At 35.6% G+C, this 17819-nt stretch overlaps 3 protein-coding genes across 13 annotated transcripts in view; 1 reads left to right on the top strand and 2 right to left on the bottom strand.

The window, feature by feature from the left end:
- The window catches only part of PDE6C (phosphodiesterase 6C), a 64861-nt gene extending 58007 nt beyond the window's left edge, over positions 1 to 6854 (top strand). For all 3 annotated transcript variants that reach the window (XM_012454793.2, XM_012454794.3, XM_012454795.3), the window contains 4 exons: positions 443 to 517; positions 631 to 714; positions 1098 to 1248; positions 3995 to 6854. In XM_012454793.2, the coding sequence (XP_012310216.2) occupies positions 443 to 517; positions 631 to 714; positions 1098 to 1248; positions 3995 to 4053 (369 nt within the window). In that variant the 3' untranslated portion in view covers positions 4054 to 6854. The remainder of the gene's footprint in view (positions 1 to 442; positions 518 to 630; positions 715 to 1097; positions 1249 to 3994) is intronic.
- The window catches only part of RBP4 (retinol binding protein 4), an 85979-nt gene extending 78610 nt beyond the window's left edge, over positions 1 to 7369 (bottom strand). The window contains exon 1 of the mRNA XM_064374109.1: positions 7222 to 7369. Coding sequence (XP_064230179.1) covers positions 7222 to 7254 — 33 coding nt within the window. The 5' untranslated portion in view covers positions 7255 to 7369. The remainder of the gene's footprint in view (positions 1 to 7221) is intronic.
- Positions 7240 to 17819, bottom strand: part of LOC105718949 (protein FRA10AC1) — a 33459-nt gene continuing 22879 nt past the window's right edge. For 4 of the 9 annotated variants that reach the window (XM_012454801.3, XM_012454803.3, XM_012454804.3 and 1 more), the window contains 3 exons: positions 15096 to 15134; positions 9530 to 9608; positions 8257 to 8452 (listed from right to left, as the gene is read on the bottom strand). In XM_012454801.3, the coding sequence (XP_012310224.1) occupies positions 8410 to 8452; positions 9530 to 9608; positions 15096 to 15134 (161 nt within the window). In that variant the 3' untranslated portion in view covers positions 8257 to 8409. Of the gene's footprint in view, positions 7276 to 8256; positions 8453 to 9524; positions 9609 to 15095; positions 15135 to 17819 lie in introns of those variants that run through there. The other 5 variants (XM_064374105.1, XM_064374106.1, XM_064374104.1 and 2 more) reach the window with 4 other exon arrangements.

Genomic DNA, 17819 nt, shown 5'->3' with positions numbered 1-17819 from the left:
AAGTGATTATAAATTAATGCTGGAATATCCTCACACTGTAATTAGGTAAAACTACATATTAATCTATGTATGTCACATGTGCATTCACAGATGTATGCCAGATGCTAACAGATAGACAGGACAAAGGAAAACCTGGGAAGCGTTAGAACTTGAAGCATAAGATTTAATCCTCCTATTTCTCCTTTTCATTAGTGAGAAGTGGTGGCAATAGTAAATAGGAGATAGATGTCCCAGAATAAGCCTAGAACACTGAAGCAGGAAGAAAAAGCTCCCCTTTCCCATTTCAATATAATCTGTAAATTTTTAAAACTTTAGAGCATATGGTCTGATAGCACCTCAAGCACTGACTGTAAACTCAATCCTTAAATGTCACATGTACTAATAAAATGCAAGTTCTCTATTAATAAGTGGATTTAGTGAACCAAGCCTTTCTCATTTGCAGGTAGCACTTATGGTTGCAAACGAATTTTGGGAACAAGGAGATCTGGAGAGAACAGTATTGCAGCAACAACCTATTGTAAGATCTCGACATAATAATGCATTACTTATTAAAAGTTATCAGGACAAATCAATCTGTTTTGTTCACTACATCTTAGAAACCTATCTTAAAGAATTTATTTCTCTTTTTAGCCTATGATGGACAGAAACAAAAAAGATGAACTACCTAAACTTCAAGTTGGATTTATTGATTTTGTTTGTACTTTTGTATATAAGGTAAGAAGCAAATTATCTGAATTAAATATATAAACATTTGGATGAAAATTTTTCTTTCAAACTGTCACCAAAATTTAAAAGTCATCCATATGGAAAGCCATCACAGGTGTCACTGTTTCTCCAAAGCAGTTTGAGGTTTTACCCTAATCTCATTCAGGGCTGGAATAAAGGGAGGAAACTCAGATGTGAGAGAATTGAACACTTCTTTAGGCAGGCAGGAAAGACAGCACCTGTCTCTTTCTCAGACTTCATAGGCCCTGAGTTAAGCTTATCCTAGCAGCTCTGAGTGGTGCAACAATTCCTTACAGCTCATTCTCTGCCTACTAAAAGCCTGCAAATTAACTGTATGATTTATGTAGTCTCTGACCTAAAATTCTCTTCAGGAGTTCTCACGGTTTCACAAAGAAATCACACCTATGCTGAGTGGTCTTCAGAATAACAGAGTAGAATGGAAATCCCTTGCTGATGAGTATGATGCAAAGATGAAGGTCTTTGAAGAGGAGGCAAAAACGCAAGAAGAAGGAGCTGAAAAAGGTTAGATTGGCTTTGTTTTTGCTCCCTGTAATGTAGCCAGAAGCTACGCTGAGCTTAATGGCATGTGACAAAGGCATAAAGAGTTACTAAAACAGGAAACCTGCTTTACTGGAGCAGACTGACAATTTCAAGAGGTCGATTAGTAGTTTTCAGGTACCCCCCGACCACCACCCAGCCAGCTCCGCCACAAACAACATCTTATGTATAACTCTGGATGGAATTGACTGGTCCAGTTGAAGTAGTGATTGGAGCTAGCCTGCTTCATCCTTCTAGAAGGTGGCTCCTCTGAAGAACACTGGGTGGTTAGGAATAATATGAAAACTACACAATCTGTGGGATTAGGGTTAGATGAGAAAAAAGTTTTTATCCCAACATTATGCATTAGCTGTGAGACTTTGGGCAGCTTGCTTAACCTCGCTGAGCTTAATATTCTTCTCTAATTAGATGGTTTTACAGATCTTCAACTTGAGGAAGTCCTACACGTAGAGTAAGGCTAAAATTGCCTGTCTCCACATTGGGAGAAGTTTTTCTGGCATGAGATTTCTGTGCCATTTTTTTTTTTTCTGGCATGAAATTTCTGTTCCTAAAGTCACTTTGTCAGGTTTAATGTTTTCAGATTCTCAAAATGCTTAGAATTAACTATTAGTTCATCAGATGGCCCAAACATCATCTTGAAAGTGGAATGCTAATTTTTGTCTTGAAAGTTTATCACTCTAAAGGTTTTGTAAACAACTGTTATTGCTTAACAAAGAAATCATCTCTATGTGGAAAGGTCCTGAAAGAAAACATGTTCCTTTTAGGTGGTTCTATTGCATTTAGTAAAATTTTAAATAATTTGTAGGAGAAAATATTTGTCTTAATAAAGATATGGGTGTCCTTCAGCAGAATAAAAACAGGAGTTTCTGACTCCTTGACTAAATATAGACACAACAGTCTGCATACTAAAAGAAAATGTCAGGAGTCACTTAAAGGACCTGATCATCTCTTCATAATAAAGTTGAGATAAAGGTTAAATCTAATAGTACTAAGAAATAGTACTAAGAAATACCGTCACTTTTCAATTGCACACCCTCACTTTTACCTTATCCTCCAGACATTTTCATTTAGTATTCAGACTAAGTACTATGTCTGTATTTAGTATTCAGACTAAGTATTGTGGACTAAGATCACTTATGTATTTATCAATGTCTATTCTGTACAAGGCCCTGTGTTGGGCAGGCCCTGGGGAAAGATGGGATCCTTTATCTTGAACAATTTAGCATTTGGAAGGGGAACTAAATAAACATTGTGAACCAATGCACAATCAATGATCTCAAAGAAAGCACTAGTGTGTACATGGGGCATGGAGAAGGCTTTCCTGAAGAATGCTTATGCCAACCACAGAAAGGAGAAGTCGGGGAGGAAAAGTAAGAAAATACATAGAAAGGCTTGCAGTAGGAATAAGCTTGGCGCAATTGAAAAATAAAAGCTGATGTAGCTGGAGTCTAGAGATCAAAGAGTGCAAAGTACAGATGAAGCTGGTAGTACAGGCAGCTGTCAAGATACTGTATTGCCTTGAAGGCCGAGATAAAAATTTTTGTGTGTCGGGCCGGGCGCGGTGGCTCACGCCTGTAATCCCAGCACTTTGATAGGCCGAGGCGGGTGGATCACGAGGTCAAGAGATCGAGACCATCCTGGTCAACATGGTGAAACCCCGTCTCTACTAAAAATACAAAAAATTAGCTGGGCATGGTGGCGCGTGCCTGTAATCCCAGCTACTCGGGAGGCTGAGGCAGGAGAATTGCCTGAACCCAGGAGGCGGAGGTTGCGGTGAGCCGAGATCGCGCCATTGCACTCCAGCCTGGGTAACGTGAGCGAAACTCCGTCTCAAAAAAAAATTTTTGTGTGTCATTCAAGAGATTTAAGGTATGATTTGCATTTCAAAAAGATAAGTGATTTTTACTGAGCAAGTGAAAAATAAGGTATTTCTTAGTACTATCAGATTTAACCTTTATCTCAACTTTATTATGAAGAGATCATCAGGTCCTTTAAGTGACTCCTGACATTTTCTTATAGTATTCAGTATATCGGATATGGATCTATACTTTATTTGCATAAAAATTTACTTCTGAGTTTTCTACTACACAGGTAATTCTTTGTGGACTAAGATCATTATTTTGTATTGCCAGGCATGGAGTTTTGTGCATCAAGCTTAGATTTCCAGATTGCATTCTCAGTAAAAAACTAAGATGTTATTGACCAACCATATATCAGATTCTATTATTTTTCTGAGACGGAGTCTCATTCACTCTGTTGCCCAGGCTGGAGTGCAATGGCATGATCTCAGTTCATTGCAACCTCTGCCTCCCTGATTCAAGCAATCCTCCCACCTCAGCCTCCTGAGTAGCTAGGATTACAGGCGCACACCACCATACTCAGCTAATTTTTGTATTTTTAGTAGAAACAGGGTTTCATCATGTTGGCCAGGCTGGTCTCACACTCCTGACCTCAAGGGATCCACCTGTCTTGGCCTCCCAAAGTGCTGGGATTATAGGCATGAGCCACTGTGCCCAACCCAGATTCTATCTTTTAAGTGGACCAACTCTAAATATGAATTCAAGTTTTTACATGGTCAAACCCACAGTACTTGCTAGGTTAAAATTACTAATCAGTCTATAAAGCTGACACTACTCTCATGGGAGTGTCAGAATGAAAACACTATATATCCACTAACTCCTAATAATATTGCTTTCCTTGATTTTACTAGCTGCTGAAGATGCAGGAGGTGGTGATGATAAGAAGTCCAAAACATGTTTAATGTTGTAATATAATCTAACCGGTCTAAACTTCAAATATCATTGTACCTTTGAAGAAAACCAGAAAATAATCAAAAGAACGTCAGCAAATCATCAAGTAACAGAGTAAGAGGATCTTCAGAAAAACTACCCTTTGACTATGAGGAAAATATATATTGCTAGCCCAAAAACTCCAAGGGCAAAATAAAGTTCAACAAAAGTGCACAATATGAGAAAAATGGGTAAATTTTTGGTGCCAATTTATTTTAAATTAAAAAATATGCAATCCTGAAACTAGTACAAATTATTTTTTCAGACATTAATTGTATTTATTTGCTAAGGCTGCCATAACAAAGTACCACAGACTGGGTGTTTAACCAATAAAAATGTATTTTCTCACAGGCTTGGGGGCTGGAAGTTCAAGATCAAGGAGTTGACAGGACTGCTGTCTTGTGAGGCCTCTCAACTTGGTTTGCAGATGGCCATCCTCTCCCTGTGTCTTTACATGGTCATCCCTCTGCATGACTGTGTCCTAATCTCCTTTTCTTATTAGGACTCCAGTAGGATTGGATTAGGGCCCACGTGAGTGACCTCATTTTAGTCAAATTACTTCATTAATGGCCTTATCTCCAAATACAGTCACATTCTGAAGTACTGGGAATTACAACTTAAACATATGAAATAGGTGGGGGGTGGGGGAGACACAATTCACCCATAACATTTATAATTGTGATTCATACCTAAGCCACTCCCTGAACTAAAATCTTTCAATATGTCTTAATGAAAGGGTAAATGCAATATAGAATGTATAGTGTTGTAAATATGGTATAGAAAACAAAGTAATGATGTCATTTTTATTCAATGTTATTCCATCTGAAATGCTTATCTCTTGCCTCTACTTTTACTCTTGATAATAGAATGATGAAGACCAAACCATTTTTTGGCAGTTTATTAAAACTATGCGTTTGTCCTATACTCCTCCTTCAAAGTTTGAAATCAATTATTTTATGTGTAACTAAGAATATTTTTTATGGTTCAGAACTATTCATTAAAAGGATTATCAAAGCACAAGATACTAACTGGATAATCCCAATGCAAGTTAAAGCAGCTAATGAATATTATGCATTAAGAAGCATGTGATTGGATTATGCAAGAACTTCCTTACCAAAAACAGTGTGGAAAAACTTCAGCTAAGATTACTTTCTAAAAATGATTAATAGAACTACTTACCAGGCATTCTAAATATTAAACTGTTAAGAGAAACTAAGGGCAATCAACTACTTCCACTGCATGGTGTATGTCTGTCTGGATATCACAGAAATTTAAGATTTCTTCCTTTACTTAGCTATAATCATAGATAAAATTAGGAAATAGAAATAATATAGCTATGCCATGTTTTGTCATAAGTTTTTTTTGTTACAAGCTATCTATATTCTAATGAATCGAAGATCAATGAACCTGTATCTTTTGTAATTAACCTATATCAATTTTGAGCAGCCAAGAAATGAATCACCATTTGTTTGATTTTTACAAGTTAGGTACTTAGAATTGTAAGACTGCTTCTCTCACATTAGAATGTAAAGTTCATGAGGAAAGATTTTTGTCTATTTTGTCTGTTTCGTTCACAGCTCTATCTTGGCACCTAGAGCAGTGTCTGGCACAAGGTAGGCACTCAGTAATATGAATGAATACTATTGTGAGTAAATGTTACAACAGATATAAATAAGGTATGACAGTAAGTCATATGTACACTCAAATGAGTATTCATTAAAGTAATCAACTTAGCTAAGTGATGCATGCTCCCTTATTTCCATTGCTTAAGATAATTTTGAAACTCCACTTCCAGAATCACTATTATTTTAAAAGCCAAGTAAGAAACTTTGTATTCCTTTAACCCTATGTAATTTTGGACTCCAAACTATCAGTCAGCTCAAACAACTTCCCCTCCTTAGTCACCAGAAATTGTTTTGAGGGTAGAGGTGTCCACCACTGAAGGTCTGCTAAATACATGAACTCTGCATAAGACAAGTATAAGGAAGCATAACTTCAACACCCCAGACCAATGGTCTGCTGACCACCACTGACTGAGCCATAGCAAAGTTTGAGATAGATATGTAGGAGGATTACTTTTTAAACTCATCATGTTAGAGGCCTTTTCAAGACTCCCGAAAAACATGACCCCCATTATCTGTCATTGTGTATGAATGGATTAAATGTTGTGATTTTAAATAAATTTATAAATGAGCCTGATGTCATAAACCATACTTGAAATACCAAATATACTGATCTATTTTTAAAGGGTCTTTATATATTCTTCCTAGTTAAATTCCTAATTTAATTTTGCAGGAATTTTATTTCCCAACGATCACTAAACAAAGGATATATTTTACCATAAGAATGTTTAACTGCATATATTCTACCAAGGATATCAGTCTTGCTGCTGGACATTTCAAGCACTTTTTCCTCAGAAATGTAGATTCGTTTTTATACACTATAAGTAGTGAGGTGAAAAAAAAATCAGTTTCTTCAAGTGAGGGGACTATCAAACAATGTTAAATACTGATAAACCCAACACTGATTTACTTTTCTGAAAGAGGTTCAGAAATGATTGCATAATTACTTCCCAGATAGTTCCTTTACGGACAAGCCCCGCTCAGTGCCTAACACATAATAGAAGCCTGATAAATATTTGTGGAATAAATAACAACTGTTTAATAAAATGAAAATACCTGATAATAATCATTTTAAAATAAGATACCAAATTACTTATTTTGGAGTTTAATGCCAATCATTCCATGTTTAAATCTTCAATAAAATACTTGCTTATGTTATGATCATTTTCTATATGTCTTTTCTCTTATTCATCAAGTCAAGCATCTTCTCCTGTATCTATCCATCTATTTGCTCTTTATAAAAGCAGGTATTTACCTGTTTTCAGAAATCAATAAATCCTTTTGAAAATTTGACACTTATGGACTTCCTCCAAAAAACATATCATAGACACAGAAGTTTACACATAGATTCTAAAAAGGCATGGATCTCCTGAAGCATCTCCAATAGACCCTTATGAGTAAGACCTTATGTTAAAAAGTTACATTTTATAATATATTTCTGCATGGAAGATGTATTAGTCCATTTTCATGCTGCTGATAAAGACATACCCAAGACTGAGAAGAAAAAAAATTGTAATTGGACTTACAGTTCCACATGGCCGGGGAAGCTTCAGAATCATGGTGGGAGGCAAAAGGCACTTCTTACATGGCAGCAGCAAAAGAAAATGAGAAGGATGCAAAAGCAGAAGCCCCTGATAAAACCATCAGCTCTCATGACACTTATTCACTACCATGAGAACAGTATGGAGAAACTGTCCCCTTGATTCAAATTATCTCCCACTGGGTCCCTCCCATAACACGTGGGAATTTTGAGAGTACACATTCAAGATGAGATTTGGGTGGGGACACAGAGCCAAACCATATCAGAAGTATATTCATAATTGTATGAGTGTATCCAAGGTAAGCTATATGCACACAGTATTATTCAGTTAAATTATCTCATTGCATAATCTCTGTTGGAGAGTCAATTTTGTGAACACATGCACTATTTTAGACTACTAGGACCTCACTGGCTCCCTGTGGTAATCATTTACTTAACAGTAAATTATCCACAGGCTAAGAAGTCAAATTTGATTATAACAAACTCTCTTAAGTGGTAGAGGTAAGAAGGAAGCAAGAGACAGGCAAGCAAAAAACCCCAAAAAGCAGCTGGAAATAGGTGGGAAAGCAGGTGCTTAACAGAAGGGTGCCAGTTAAAGACATACATAATCTACTTTAATCCTAGTAATTTAAAATAATTGGCAGAGCACAGTAGCTCACCACCTGTGATCCCAGCACTTTGGGAGGCCAGGGTGGGAGGAATGCATAAAACCAGGAGTTTGAATACCACCCTGGGCAACACAGGAGGACTCTGTTTCTACAAAAGAAAAAAAATTAAAAACAAACAAACAAATCCAATATGGTGGCTTAAAAAAAAAGGAAAAATAATAAAAAAAAATAATGAAGGCAAGAGAAGATAAATATAAATCAGTGAAAAATAAATATATAGGAACAATGGAATCTGTACAGAGTATGAGCTCTATCCCCGAGGAGCTACAGATAAAACAGAACTGTAGATAAGCAACTGAAAAGATTTAAAGGATAGGGAAGTCTTTAATCGAACTAATGAATTTCCAAAGTAATTGACATTATGAGAGAACCTGGATTTTTATTTCCAAAGACAAACCACACAACCTGTAATTTGCAGATAAAAACTTACATAAAATTTCAAAGTGTATGAAGTTTAAAACTTCATAAAGTTTCACATTAAGGAGCGGAGGCTTCTTTCTCTCATCTCACAGAAACAAGTCCTGAAAATACTCATCGAATTCTTCTTCCCTATTTTTTAAAAAAGCATACATATTAAGATTAAGAATTAGAGTAAAAAATTACTACATGACACATTATATAAGATTAATAAAATAAAATACTTTAAGTCAACATATTGGCTGATTCTGCTGTATATCAATATATTCTCACGACTCAGCCATCAAATAATTCTTAAGTTTCTAGAATAATCATAACTATACCCAGATTAAAATAAAAATATTTCATATGTTGGCACCTCTCCCTAAATGTATTACCCAAAATTTTGTTTTGAAATACTTGTGAAATGTCATTGCTTCTCTTTACTTTTTGGTCTTACTTTATCACTTCTCTGTTCATTCTCATTTCAAACTATAGTCTCCTCAATAAATAAATTTTAAAGACTATTTTTAAAGAAAAATGTAAGTCTAGGTTACATCGGGGAATAACTAAGGGGAATTGGGTAAATCTGCTTAGGCTGTAGTTCTTTTACTACTCTGAGCATAGTAAATATATTATGTATTTGTAGCAGTAGATTTTTTTTTTTTTTAAACAAAAACGAGTGTGACAGCAGTGTAGAAGTGTACTTCCCATGCAAGGGGCTCCGTTGCATAGGTTTATGATAATCACAGTATCATGGAATAGGCTTCTCCGATACAGCCATCTCTGAAGAAATCCAAGCAAGGACCAGAAGGTCATCTTTTAAAGTGAACTGATCAAAGATTTATTTACCAGGAGGAAGCTGGACGTGTTGGCTGCTTATGACAATGGCTGGGAATAAGCTCTAATCTTACCAGGCTAGGCAGTCCTGGGCATTAAACAGATCATCATGATGTTGTATTTTTTCATTAATAAAGCCATGGTGATAGCTTCTAAGCTGATTTAAAAGGTATGTATTATCCAAAAGAAATTAGGCGGGTGTGGCAGTGTGCACCCGTAGTCCCAGCTACTCAGGAGGCTGAGGCAGGAGAATTGCTTGAACCTGGGAGGTGGAGGTTGCAGTGAGCTGAGATTGTGCCACTGCACTCCACCCTGGGTGACAGAGGGAGACTCTGTCTCTACCAGAAAAAAAAAAAAAGGTATGTATTATCTATTAATATCAGCACTTACTGTGATTTCTCATCTGTCTCTGGTAGTGGACCCTTCCAAAGTTCAGATTCTGAAGTATTTTCTTCCTTATCAGACTTTCCTGTTAATTTAAAAGAGATGATCTTTTTAAATGTATTATACTTAAAACACATTTTTAACTATTTACCAATACAATTAACTTTTTAGTTAACTGAGCTTCAACTTTTATGGCTCTTCAGAAGTTTAATTCACTCTCACAGGTATGATAAATTCTTTTAAAACATATATAAATAAGCCAAGAAATACCAGAGTCTCAGCAAAAAGGCCAAGGATTTTTAAGTCTCATGGAAACTTCTCTAAGTTACACTGAGTTAAAGTAGCAATTCCAATATCAACTTTTGTAAGTGAATTATCTCTTGCAATATAGTTGTCTCTGATCTAGTTTCTTTTTTTTCTTGGTTCCATAGAAGACATGCAAGTTAAGATTTACACTTGTAGAGAACATGTTTACATTAGAATTAGCACCTTAAGAACTGAGCTAGTATGTAAGACCAGCTAGTTAAATTATTATTTTTTTAATTGTCAGACATTTTAAAAAACCAATGCTGATTACATAATTGGAAGAAGCCTGTTTCAGTGAAGAAACTGGCATTCTCACACATTGCTGGGAGTGAAAATTCTGTAAACCTGCTTCTTGAGGAAAATCTGGCAATATAGATCAGTTTAAAACACATACCCTTTGACCAGCAATGCTACTTTTGGGAATTTGATTATTTACATAGATAAATAAGCACCTCTGATACATATGTACAAAGATGCACAGAGTATAACAACAAAAAAATCCAACCTAAATTACCACGAATTAGGGATTAAGGACTGGTTAAATACTATACAGCTGTTTAAAAATATCAGCATATCTGTATGTACTGCCATAGAAAAATGTCCATTCTATATTAAATTTTTAAAAAGTTACAAAACGTATGAATAGTATAATATATATGTTAAAAGTATATACATGTTATATACTTACGTGTAATTTTATATATGTATTGTAAGTTTGCAAAAACCAACCAAACTTAACAGTGATTATATTACCTGTGGGTTTGGAATACTTTTACTTTCTATTTTAAACATTTCTAAATTATTTGTATTTTAAACAAAGAGCATGTATTACCTTCAAAATCAGTAAAAGTAATATTTTATTTATAAAAACATAACAAAATAGAGATATTTCAAATAAATCACCTTTATTAGTCAACTAAAAATTTAAAAATACTGCAAAATTATCAGGCAATAACACCATATTCCACAAAGTAGTTAAATCAGCAAACAATTCCTCTCCAATAACAATTATTAGTCTAAAAAAGAAAGGGCACAAATGTGGCCTGTCAATATAGAATGTCCTTTAGTTAAACACAACATAAAAATAAAACAGCATTGATTTGTTATGGTGGTTGTAGCCTTTTACCTGTTGGACTCTGAACCTTGAATCAACATGTGTGTCTGAACTTTGCTCCTAACTGAATCTATTCTGGCACCAATTCTAGCTAAAATAGCAAAAGGGGAGAGGGCGTTTTGTATTCTAATGATCTACATACAAATGATACAATTTCAATCTTGAAAACAAGATTCCTGGCTCAATGACAGCCATCACTGGAATGGCCAGTGTCCCAAATTTACAATATGAGGGAAAAAAGAATTAGAATCTTCTCTTATTTTTTTGAAAACTCACTAACATGAGATAAAGCATAGAAAAACTAACTAGGCTAGTAAGGTTATTACTATGGTGTTACTCTGTTAATGATGCCAGAGAACTAAACCTACAAGACCTTTAGAAGTGGACAGCTAATTTCAAAAGGATTGACTCTGTTTTCTTATTCCCTTCCAAGAGTACTCCCCACATGCCAGCTTTCTTACACCAGTTTTCTGATATCAGTCAATCAATTTTACTAAAAAATCAAGTCAGTTTAGAGTAACGCTATAAAATAACTGTTTTTAAAAATACCCACTAAAAATGTGGCCAGATATCCCTAGAGAATCAAATCTACAAGACTGGACTAAATTACCTTTACGGTCCCTTATAACCCTATGAATCTACAGTATCCTGGTTCCCTGAAGGTTGGCTGTCACTACAAATCATTGCTATCATAACTGTTACAATCTACAAGAGGTGGGATGGGTATTACTAAGGAAAGAACAATTGGAAGAAAAGGCAACACAAAAGAATGCATCACTGGCAAATCTATTCAGTACTTATTGGCAAGTAGTGATCAGAATTTAAGTCACTGACTCTGAGTTGAAAGGGGAAACCTGGAGGTCATTTAATCCAACACTTAGCCAATGAATGAACCTCTCACTGCAACACCTCCAATAACAAGTGGCAATCCAATCCATGCTTGAACACTCACTACTCCAGAGGTAGCCCATTTCTCCATTCCTTTTGTCAGACAGTTCTAAAGGACAAATTTTTCCTTAAATTAATGAAAAAATCTGTCTTTGAGCAGTTCTGCCAACCCAGAGTCATAAAAAAAAGTCTCCTACGTAGTAGCAGCCTTGCAAATATCTAGACAGTAATTTCCATGTCTACTTCCTCACCTCTTTCTTCCCATCCCTTCACTTGTCTCCCAGGTAAACATCTGCAGTTCCTCCAACATTCTCCCTAAACACAATTTCAAGTTCTCTCAATACTTCAGTTTTTTCTTCCTGACCTGCTTCAAGTTTTCAATGTTCCTTTAGAATGTGGTGCCTAACATTGCAAACAATTTTCCCTGTATATTTTGAATAATGAAAGCAGGCCTATCATCTTGGCTTCTGTGGCTATAACATGATAACTAACAACTTGCCCTACTGAAGAAATGGCAAATGTTTCCAATAATCATGATAACAAATGGACAGGTCAGAGTTTTATAGACTTAACTTTTCATTTCATCAATTCTAGAGAACAAACATAGGATTTATATGTCTGTATTTTTCTTTTCTGGTAATAACAGCTATGGGTTATCAAGGACTTACTTTGTGTCAGGCACATACTTTACATGTATGTTTTCTCATTCAATTCTGATAATAAATCCAACAAAGTAGGTTTCTTTACACCCATTTTATAGACAGAAGTGAAACATAGATCAAATCATTTAATGTGGATCTGTATAATGCATATGCCAAAACTGGGGTATAAAGAATAGACATACAGTTGATTTCACTGATGAACAACTGATTGATGATACAGGTAAAGGGCATAGACTTTGGAATTATAAACTTATGTGTAATCCTAGCTCTGTCATCAACTACTTGACCTTGGACACCGTGCTTCAATTCTCCGGTTCTTGGGAGATGTCATGTGCATGGTGACTACAGACAACAATACTTGAAATTTGTTAAGAGGGCAGCAAATCATCAGTATACTTTAAATATATACTTTTTTTAAATTAAGTTTCTTCATTCATTTAAAAACATTCTCTAGGTCTTGATTTTTCTCATCTACAAAATGAGAATATTATATGCCCGTTATTAAGATTAAATGAGGTAACACATCTAAAGCACTTATTACTGAGCTGACAGAAATTGAGTTTTTCTCCATGGATTTGGTTTTAATAATCCATATGTTAAATGGGTTAAAAATGTAACTGAGTATTATCCAAATGGAAATAAGACAAATAGCAAAATGTGAGGTCTGAAATTGCCAAGACCATATAATACAGATGGCTGACTGCCTGAGAGGATATTTGGGGTTGGCATACCATAACAATATCAATGTTTCCTGCTTGCTATGGTAAATAGCTTTCTGGCCGCCAAATAGCAGGTCAGCTTGAAATGGATAATTTGTTTTTTCAAGGCCAAATTAAGCTAGAGGTTTTTCAGATTGGATATAGTCTTCACAGAATTCACCCTGCTTCTACTAGTAAAAATTTCACTTAGTTGAGGAGAGGTAAAAGAGAGTTAAGGGTTATTTCTAGGAGGCAGGGAAGAATTCAGAGGGCAGGGGTGAAAGACAGTGGGAGGGAGAAGGCAGGCAGAAGAAATAAAAGAGTAACATAAATCAGTGATTCAAGAATTTCTCCCCAAATATTTTTTAATAATAAAAAATTAGAACTGAAAAAGGGGAATTTTTTCTACATTACGCAAGCATTCACACCTCTCATTGTTGGAAATGGATGAAAATTAAAATACGCTTTCCCACTTTAGCCTGTATACACTTTTGTTGAAGTATGTACCTATGATTTCATCCTGAGCTAACACTGGTCCACTGGCCTTATACCTGGCTGTATTTTCGAAACTGTCACTACATTTCACCTAATTTAGGAAAGGACCTCCTGATAAATTAGAATTTACATGGGGACAAAGTGTCAGTGCTTTAAGACACTTCAAATATGTTGAAAACAAAATTGGTACAAGCAAAATAATTATAAGGAATATACTATATTCCTAAGTTAGAGGAATACCTCCATCAACATCTCCTTCTCCACTAAATTTTTAAACAACTATCTTAAATTTCTATTTTTCTCAGTGTAAAATTTCTGATCATTGAATATTTAAAATTTCTAGTTAAGAATTACACTAAATGCATATAATGTTTATATTTGAGTTGTGGAATTTGGAATAATTATCAACCTTTTTTCCCTGAGTTTGCCACAATAAATACTCATGTACTTTAAAGTCAGAAAAAAAATTTTTTTTTAATTCTTAGGTTTATAAATAAGCAAGTAAGCCTAGAAATCTCAAGTTTCTAAATTTCTATGTAATAAGTCCAGAGAGTATAAAATGAATTAGATATGCTATTGAACTACACCTTATTAGTAGGCTTTGAGCCTACTACAAGTCTTTAAAAAATTCAACATCGTATTACTGCTTACATTCAAAGCTACTGTTTGTTATGACACAAATGGGTGTCCCCTTTACAAACCCATAGAAGACTCTTCTCTCAAAACTGCCAGGAAAAAGCTGAACACTCTAGGAGTTCTCATTATGATCTTATGGGTACAATTAATATTTCTACTGCGGGTTTCACTCTAAGGTTTGGTTGGTAGGAAGACCACGGACAAATCTGTGATCTATCTTTGCAATTATGCAGGACTTTTTGGTATACATTTGTGTGTATCAATTTTACCTGTAGTTTTACATTGCTATTCTACCTTATTTTTCCATTATTCTGACTTTTTTAACCTTAAAAAACTTATTGTGTATATTTTTGTAAGTCATTGTGAATACTTTTTGGAATGTTGCAGGGAAAAATAAAATTTGCAGCAAATACTCAATGAAAACCAATCTGTTTTGATCCAAACTAGTGAAAACCATAGGACTAATTTAAATCCATTACAACCTCATCCCTTTATTTTTCTTCCTTCACATTTTATAACATGAAATTGAAAGATATATCCATCGTATATACTGGAAATTTTTTAAGGCACTCTATACTTAAGAAACTTAATATCCTTAACTGGGGAATAAATCCTATACACTTTTGGGCTTTTTTCTACAGTTTTTCTCATGTACAAGAATAATTCACAAAAACAAAAAATAATTCACGTCAGAGCAAGATGCAATTCATGGGAAATCCAAATTGCAAATACCTCAAATGCATATTTTTATTAAATAAATACTTGTTACTTACTATTTAGAGAATCTTCTGATTTCTTTGAAGATGAATGCCCTTTTGAAAAGGAAACATCATTCACTTATTAAGTATCATCTTGTGTCAGTACAATCATTGTAGTTGTAACCAGAATTCTTAGCAATATTCTAGTTTGCTTATAGTCTTACAGACAAGCACTTCACTATGTTCTAATCTTTCATGTTCTGTAGTCTTATCTCCCTAATTAAAATGTTCTTTTAGGCAGGGATCATATCTTATGTTCTCACATGGTAATAGCCAGCACAAAACTTAAAAAATAATGAGTACCTGCAAAAAAACCAAAATCTCATATTGCTCAAAAGAAAACCTCACAGATTAGCTGCAATATAAGCAATAATTTATTACCTATAGAGATGTTCAACATTTGAAAGCAGTTTACAAATAAACACTTGCTTTTTACAATATCTTTTCTAAGGTGAGATATAGATGAGCATTAGTTCTCAGTAACTGATAAGAACACATACAATTATGTCATAAAACAAAAATTCTCAGTTCTACAATGGTTATCTAGTGAAAGAAACAAAAAGAGAAAGGCACTGAAGATCTATTGGTGAAATTTTTTTAAAAAATCACCACTATACAGAGCTTCCGGCAATAAGACCTCAGGGAAAATATTTCTGAAGGATGATAAAGTAAAAAAGGGCAGGTGACAGATGGACAGTAACAATTCCTCTGATGTTCCTGGATAGGAGTCCTCATAACCCAAAGTTTTTGGCCCCTTTACACCAGATGAAGAGCACAAGAACTACAGGGTAAGGAAACAAGAAATGTATTCTTCTTCTTTTTTTTTTTTTGAGACAGAGTTTCACTTGTTACCCAGGCTGCAGTGCAATAGCGCGATCTCGGCTCACCGCAACCTCCGCCTCCTGAGTTCAGGCAATTCTCCTGCCTCAGCCTCCTGAGTAGCTGGGATTACAGGCACGCACCACCATGCCCAGCTAATTTTTTGTATTAGTAGAGACGGGGTTTCACCATGTTGACCAGGATGGTCTCGATCTCTTGACCTCGTGATCCACCCGCCTCGGCCTCCCAAAGTGCTGGGATTACAGGCGTGAGCCACCACGCCCGGCCCGAAATGTATTCTTTCCTGTCATCCTCTAATGAGAAACATGATACTGCTTCCCAATATCCAAAGGTCAATAGGTAAAAAAGACATTAGGCCTGATTTGGAGGCCCAAGGACATAATTAGAACCAAAGGGAGGAAGCTGTAGATTTGGGCTGAATGTTAAGAGAAACATGCTAGCAATTACAACTACCTGAAAATGTAAAGCATTATTTTTTATAGTAGTGGGTTCCTTTTCCCTGGAAATGTTGAACCGATGCAGAATAATCACATGATATACAGCAGTGCCTCTCTCAAACTTCAGTGCATATGAATCGCCCTGGGAACTTGTTAGTAGATCTGGAAGGGTCTGAGATTGTGAGTTGCTAACAAGTTCCCAAATGCTGGCCAGAGGACCATACTTCAAAAAGCAAAACTAAAGAACACCCTTTCAATCCTGATTCCAGGACTGCTCTCTGAGGTTCCTTTCAACTTTGAAAAAATGTGACTGAATTCACTGATTCACTCACCTACATTTATTGAATGCCTACTACGGGACCAAGCACTATCAGGAATTAGAGATAACAAAGTAAACATGTCACATAGTCCCTTCCCTCACAGAAAATAAACAAATTATTCCAAGGATATTATGTATTTCTAAGGAAGTGACAGGTATTATTGGAACGTGTAATACGAACCTAATCTTATTTGGAGAAATGAGGTGAAGGGTGTCAGAAAGGGCCTTTCCACGGAAATTAGCTAAGCTGAAACTTGAAGGATGAGGTAGCTTTGGGGAAAGGGGTGATGGTGAGAGGGATAAGATTCTGAACATTTTGCCAAGACAGTCTACCTAAGTATCTTGTTCTCCCCATACCTGTCAAAGCAGGCTGGTCCTTAAAGTCAGCTATTGATCTTTCTTACTTTTTCTCTCTATCCTTTCATTTGGCTATCTAGTCATCCATTTATTATTTATTTAACATTTTCTAAGATGGTAACCTAAAGCTATGAGAGTTGATAGGATCACACTGGGAGCACAGAGAGAACCTAGAGAAGTCTAGGTAAGAGCCCTGAGGAACTCTAATAGCTAAGAGTAAGACTGAGGAGGAACTTCAGTTAAAAGCAGCTAAGGAGGTTAGGTGTGGTAATCCCAGCACTTTGGGAGGCCAAGGTGAGAGGACTGCTTGAGGCCAGGAGTTTGAGACCAGTCTGGGAAACAGCAAGACCCTGTCTCTGCGAAAAAATAAAAATAAAAATAAAAAAATTAGCTGAGTGTGGTAGTGTGGGCCTATAGTCCCAGTTACTTGAGAGGGCGAAGAAGGAGGACACTTGGGCCCCAGAGGTTAAGCCTGCAGTGAGCCAAGATTATGCCACTGTATTCCAGTACTCCAGCCTGGGGCTTGGGTATCAGAACAAAACCCTGTCCTAAAACAAAAAACAAAAAACAAAAACAAAAAAAAGCATCAGTTAAGGAGAGGCCAGAAAGATAGAAATAAAATTAAAGGAAGTAGTTTTGAGGCATGTCAACAGTCCAAATGCAGCTGAGATGTTAAGCATTTATTAATTACTCTTCAAGTTTGATCCAAATTAAGGTGGTCTGGCAAGAAAGAATCAAGTCAATGATAAAGCTAATTCTGGATGATCCCAGATAAAATATTAAAGA

Source organism: Aotus nancymaae, unplaced genomic scaffold, assembly GCF_030222135.1.
Source record: "Aotus nancymaae isolate 86718 unplaced genomic scaffold, 86718_ANA_hifiasm-v0.15.2.pri h1tg000010l, whole genome shotgun sequence".
In the NCBI taxonomy this organism is placed as follows: domain Eukaryota; kingdom Metazoa; phylum Chordata; class Mammalia; order Primates; family Aotidae; genus Aotus; species Aotus nancymaae.
This window is presented reverse-complemented; position numbering and strand designations above follow the sequence as displayed.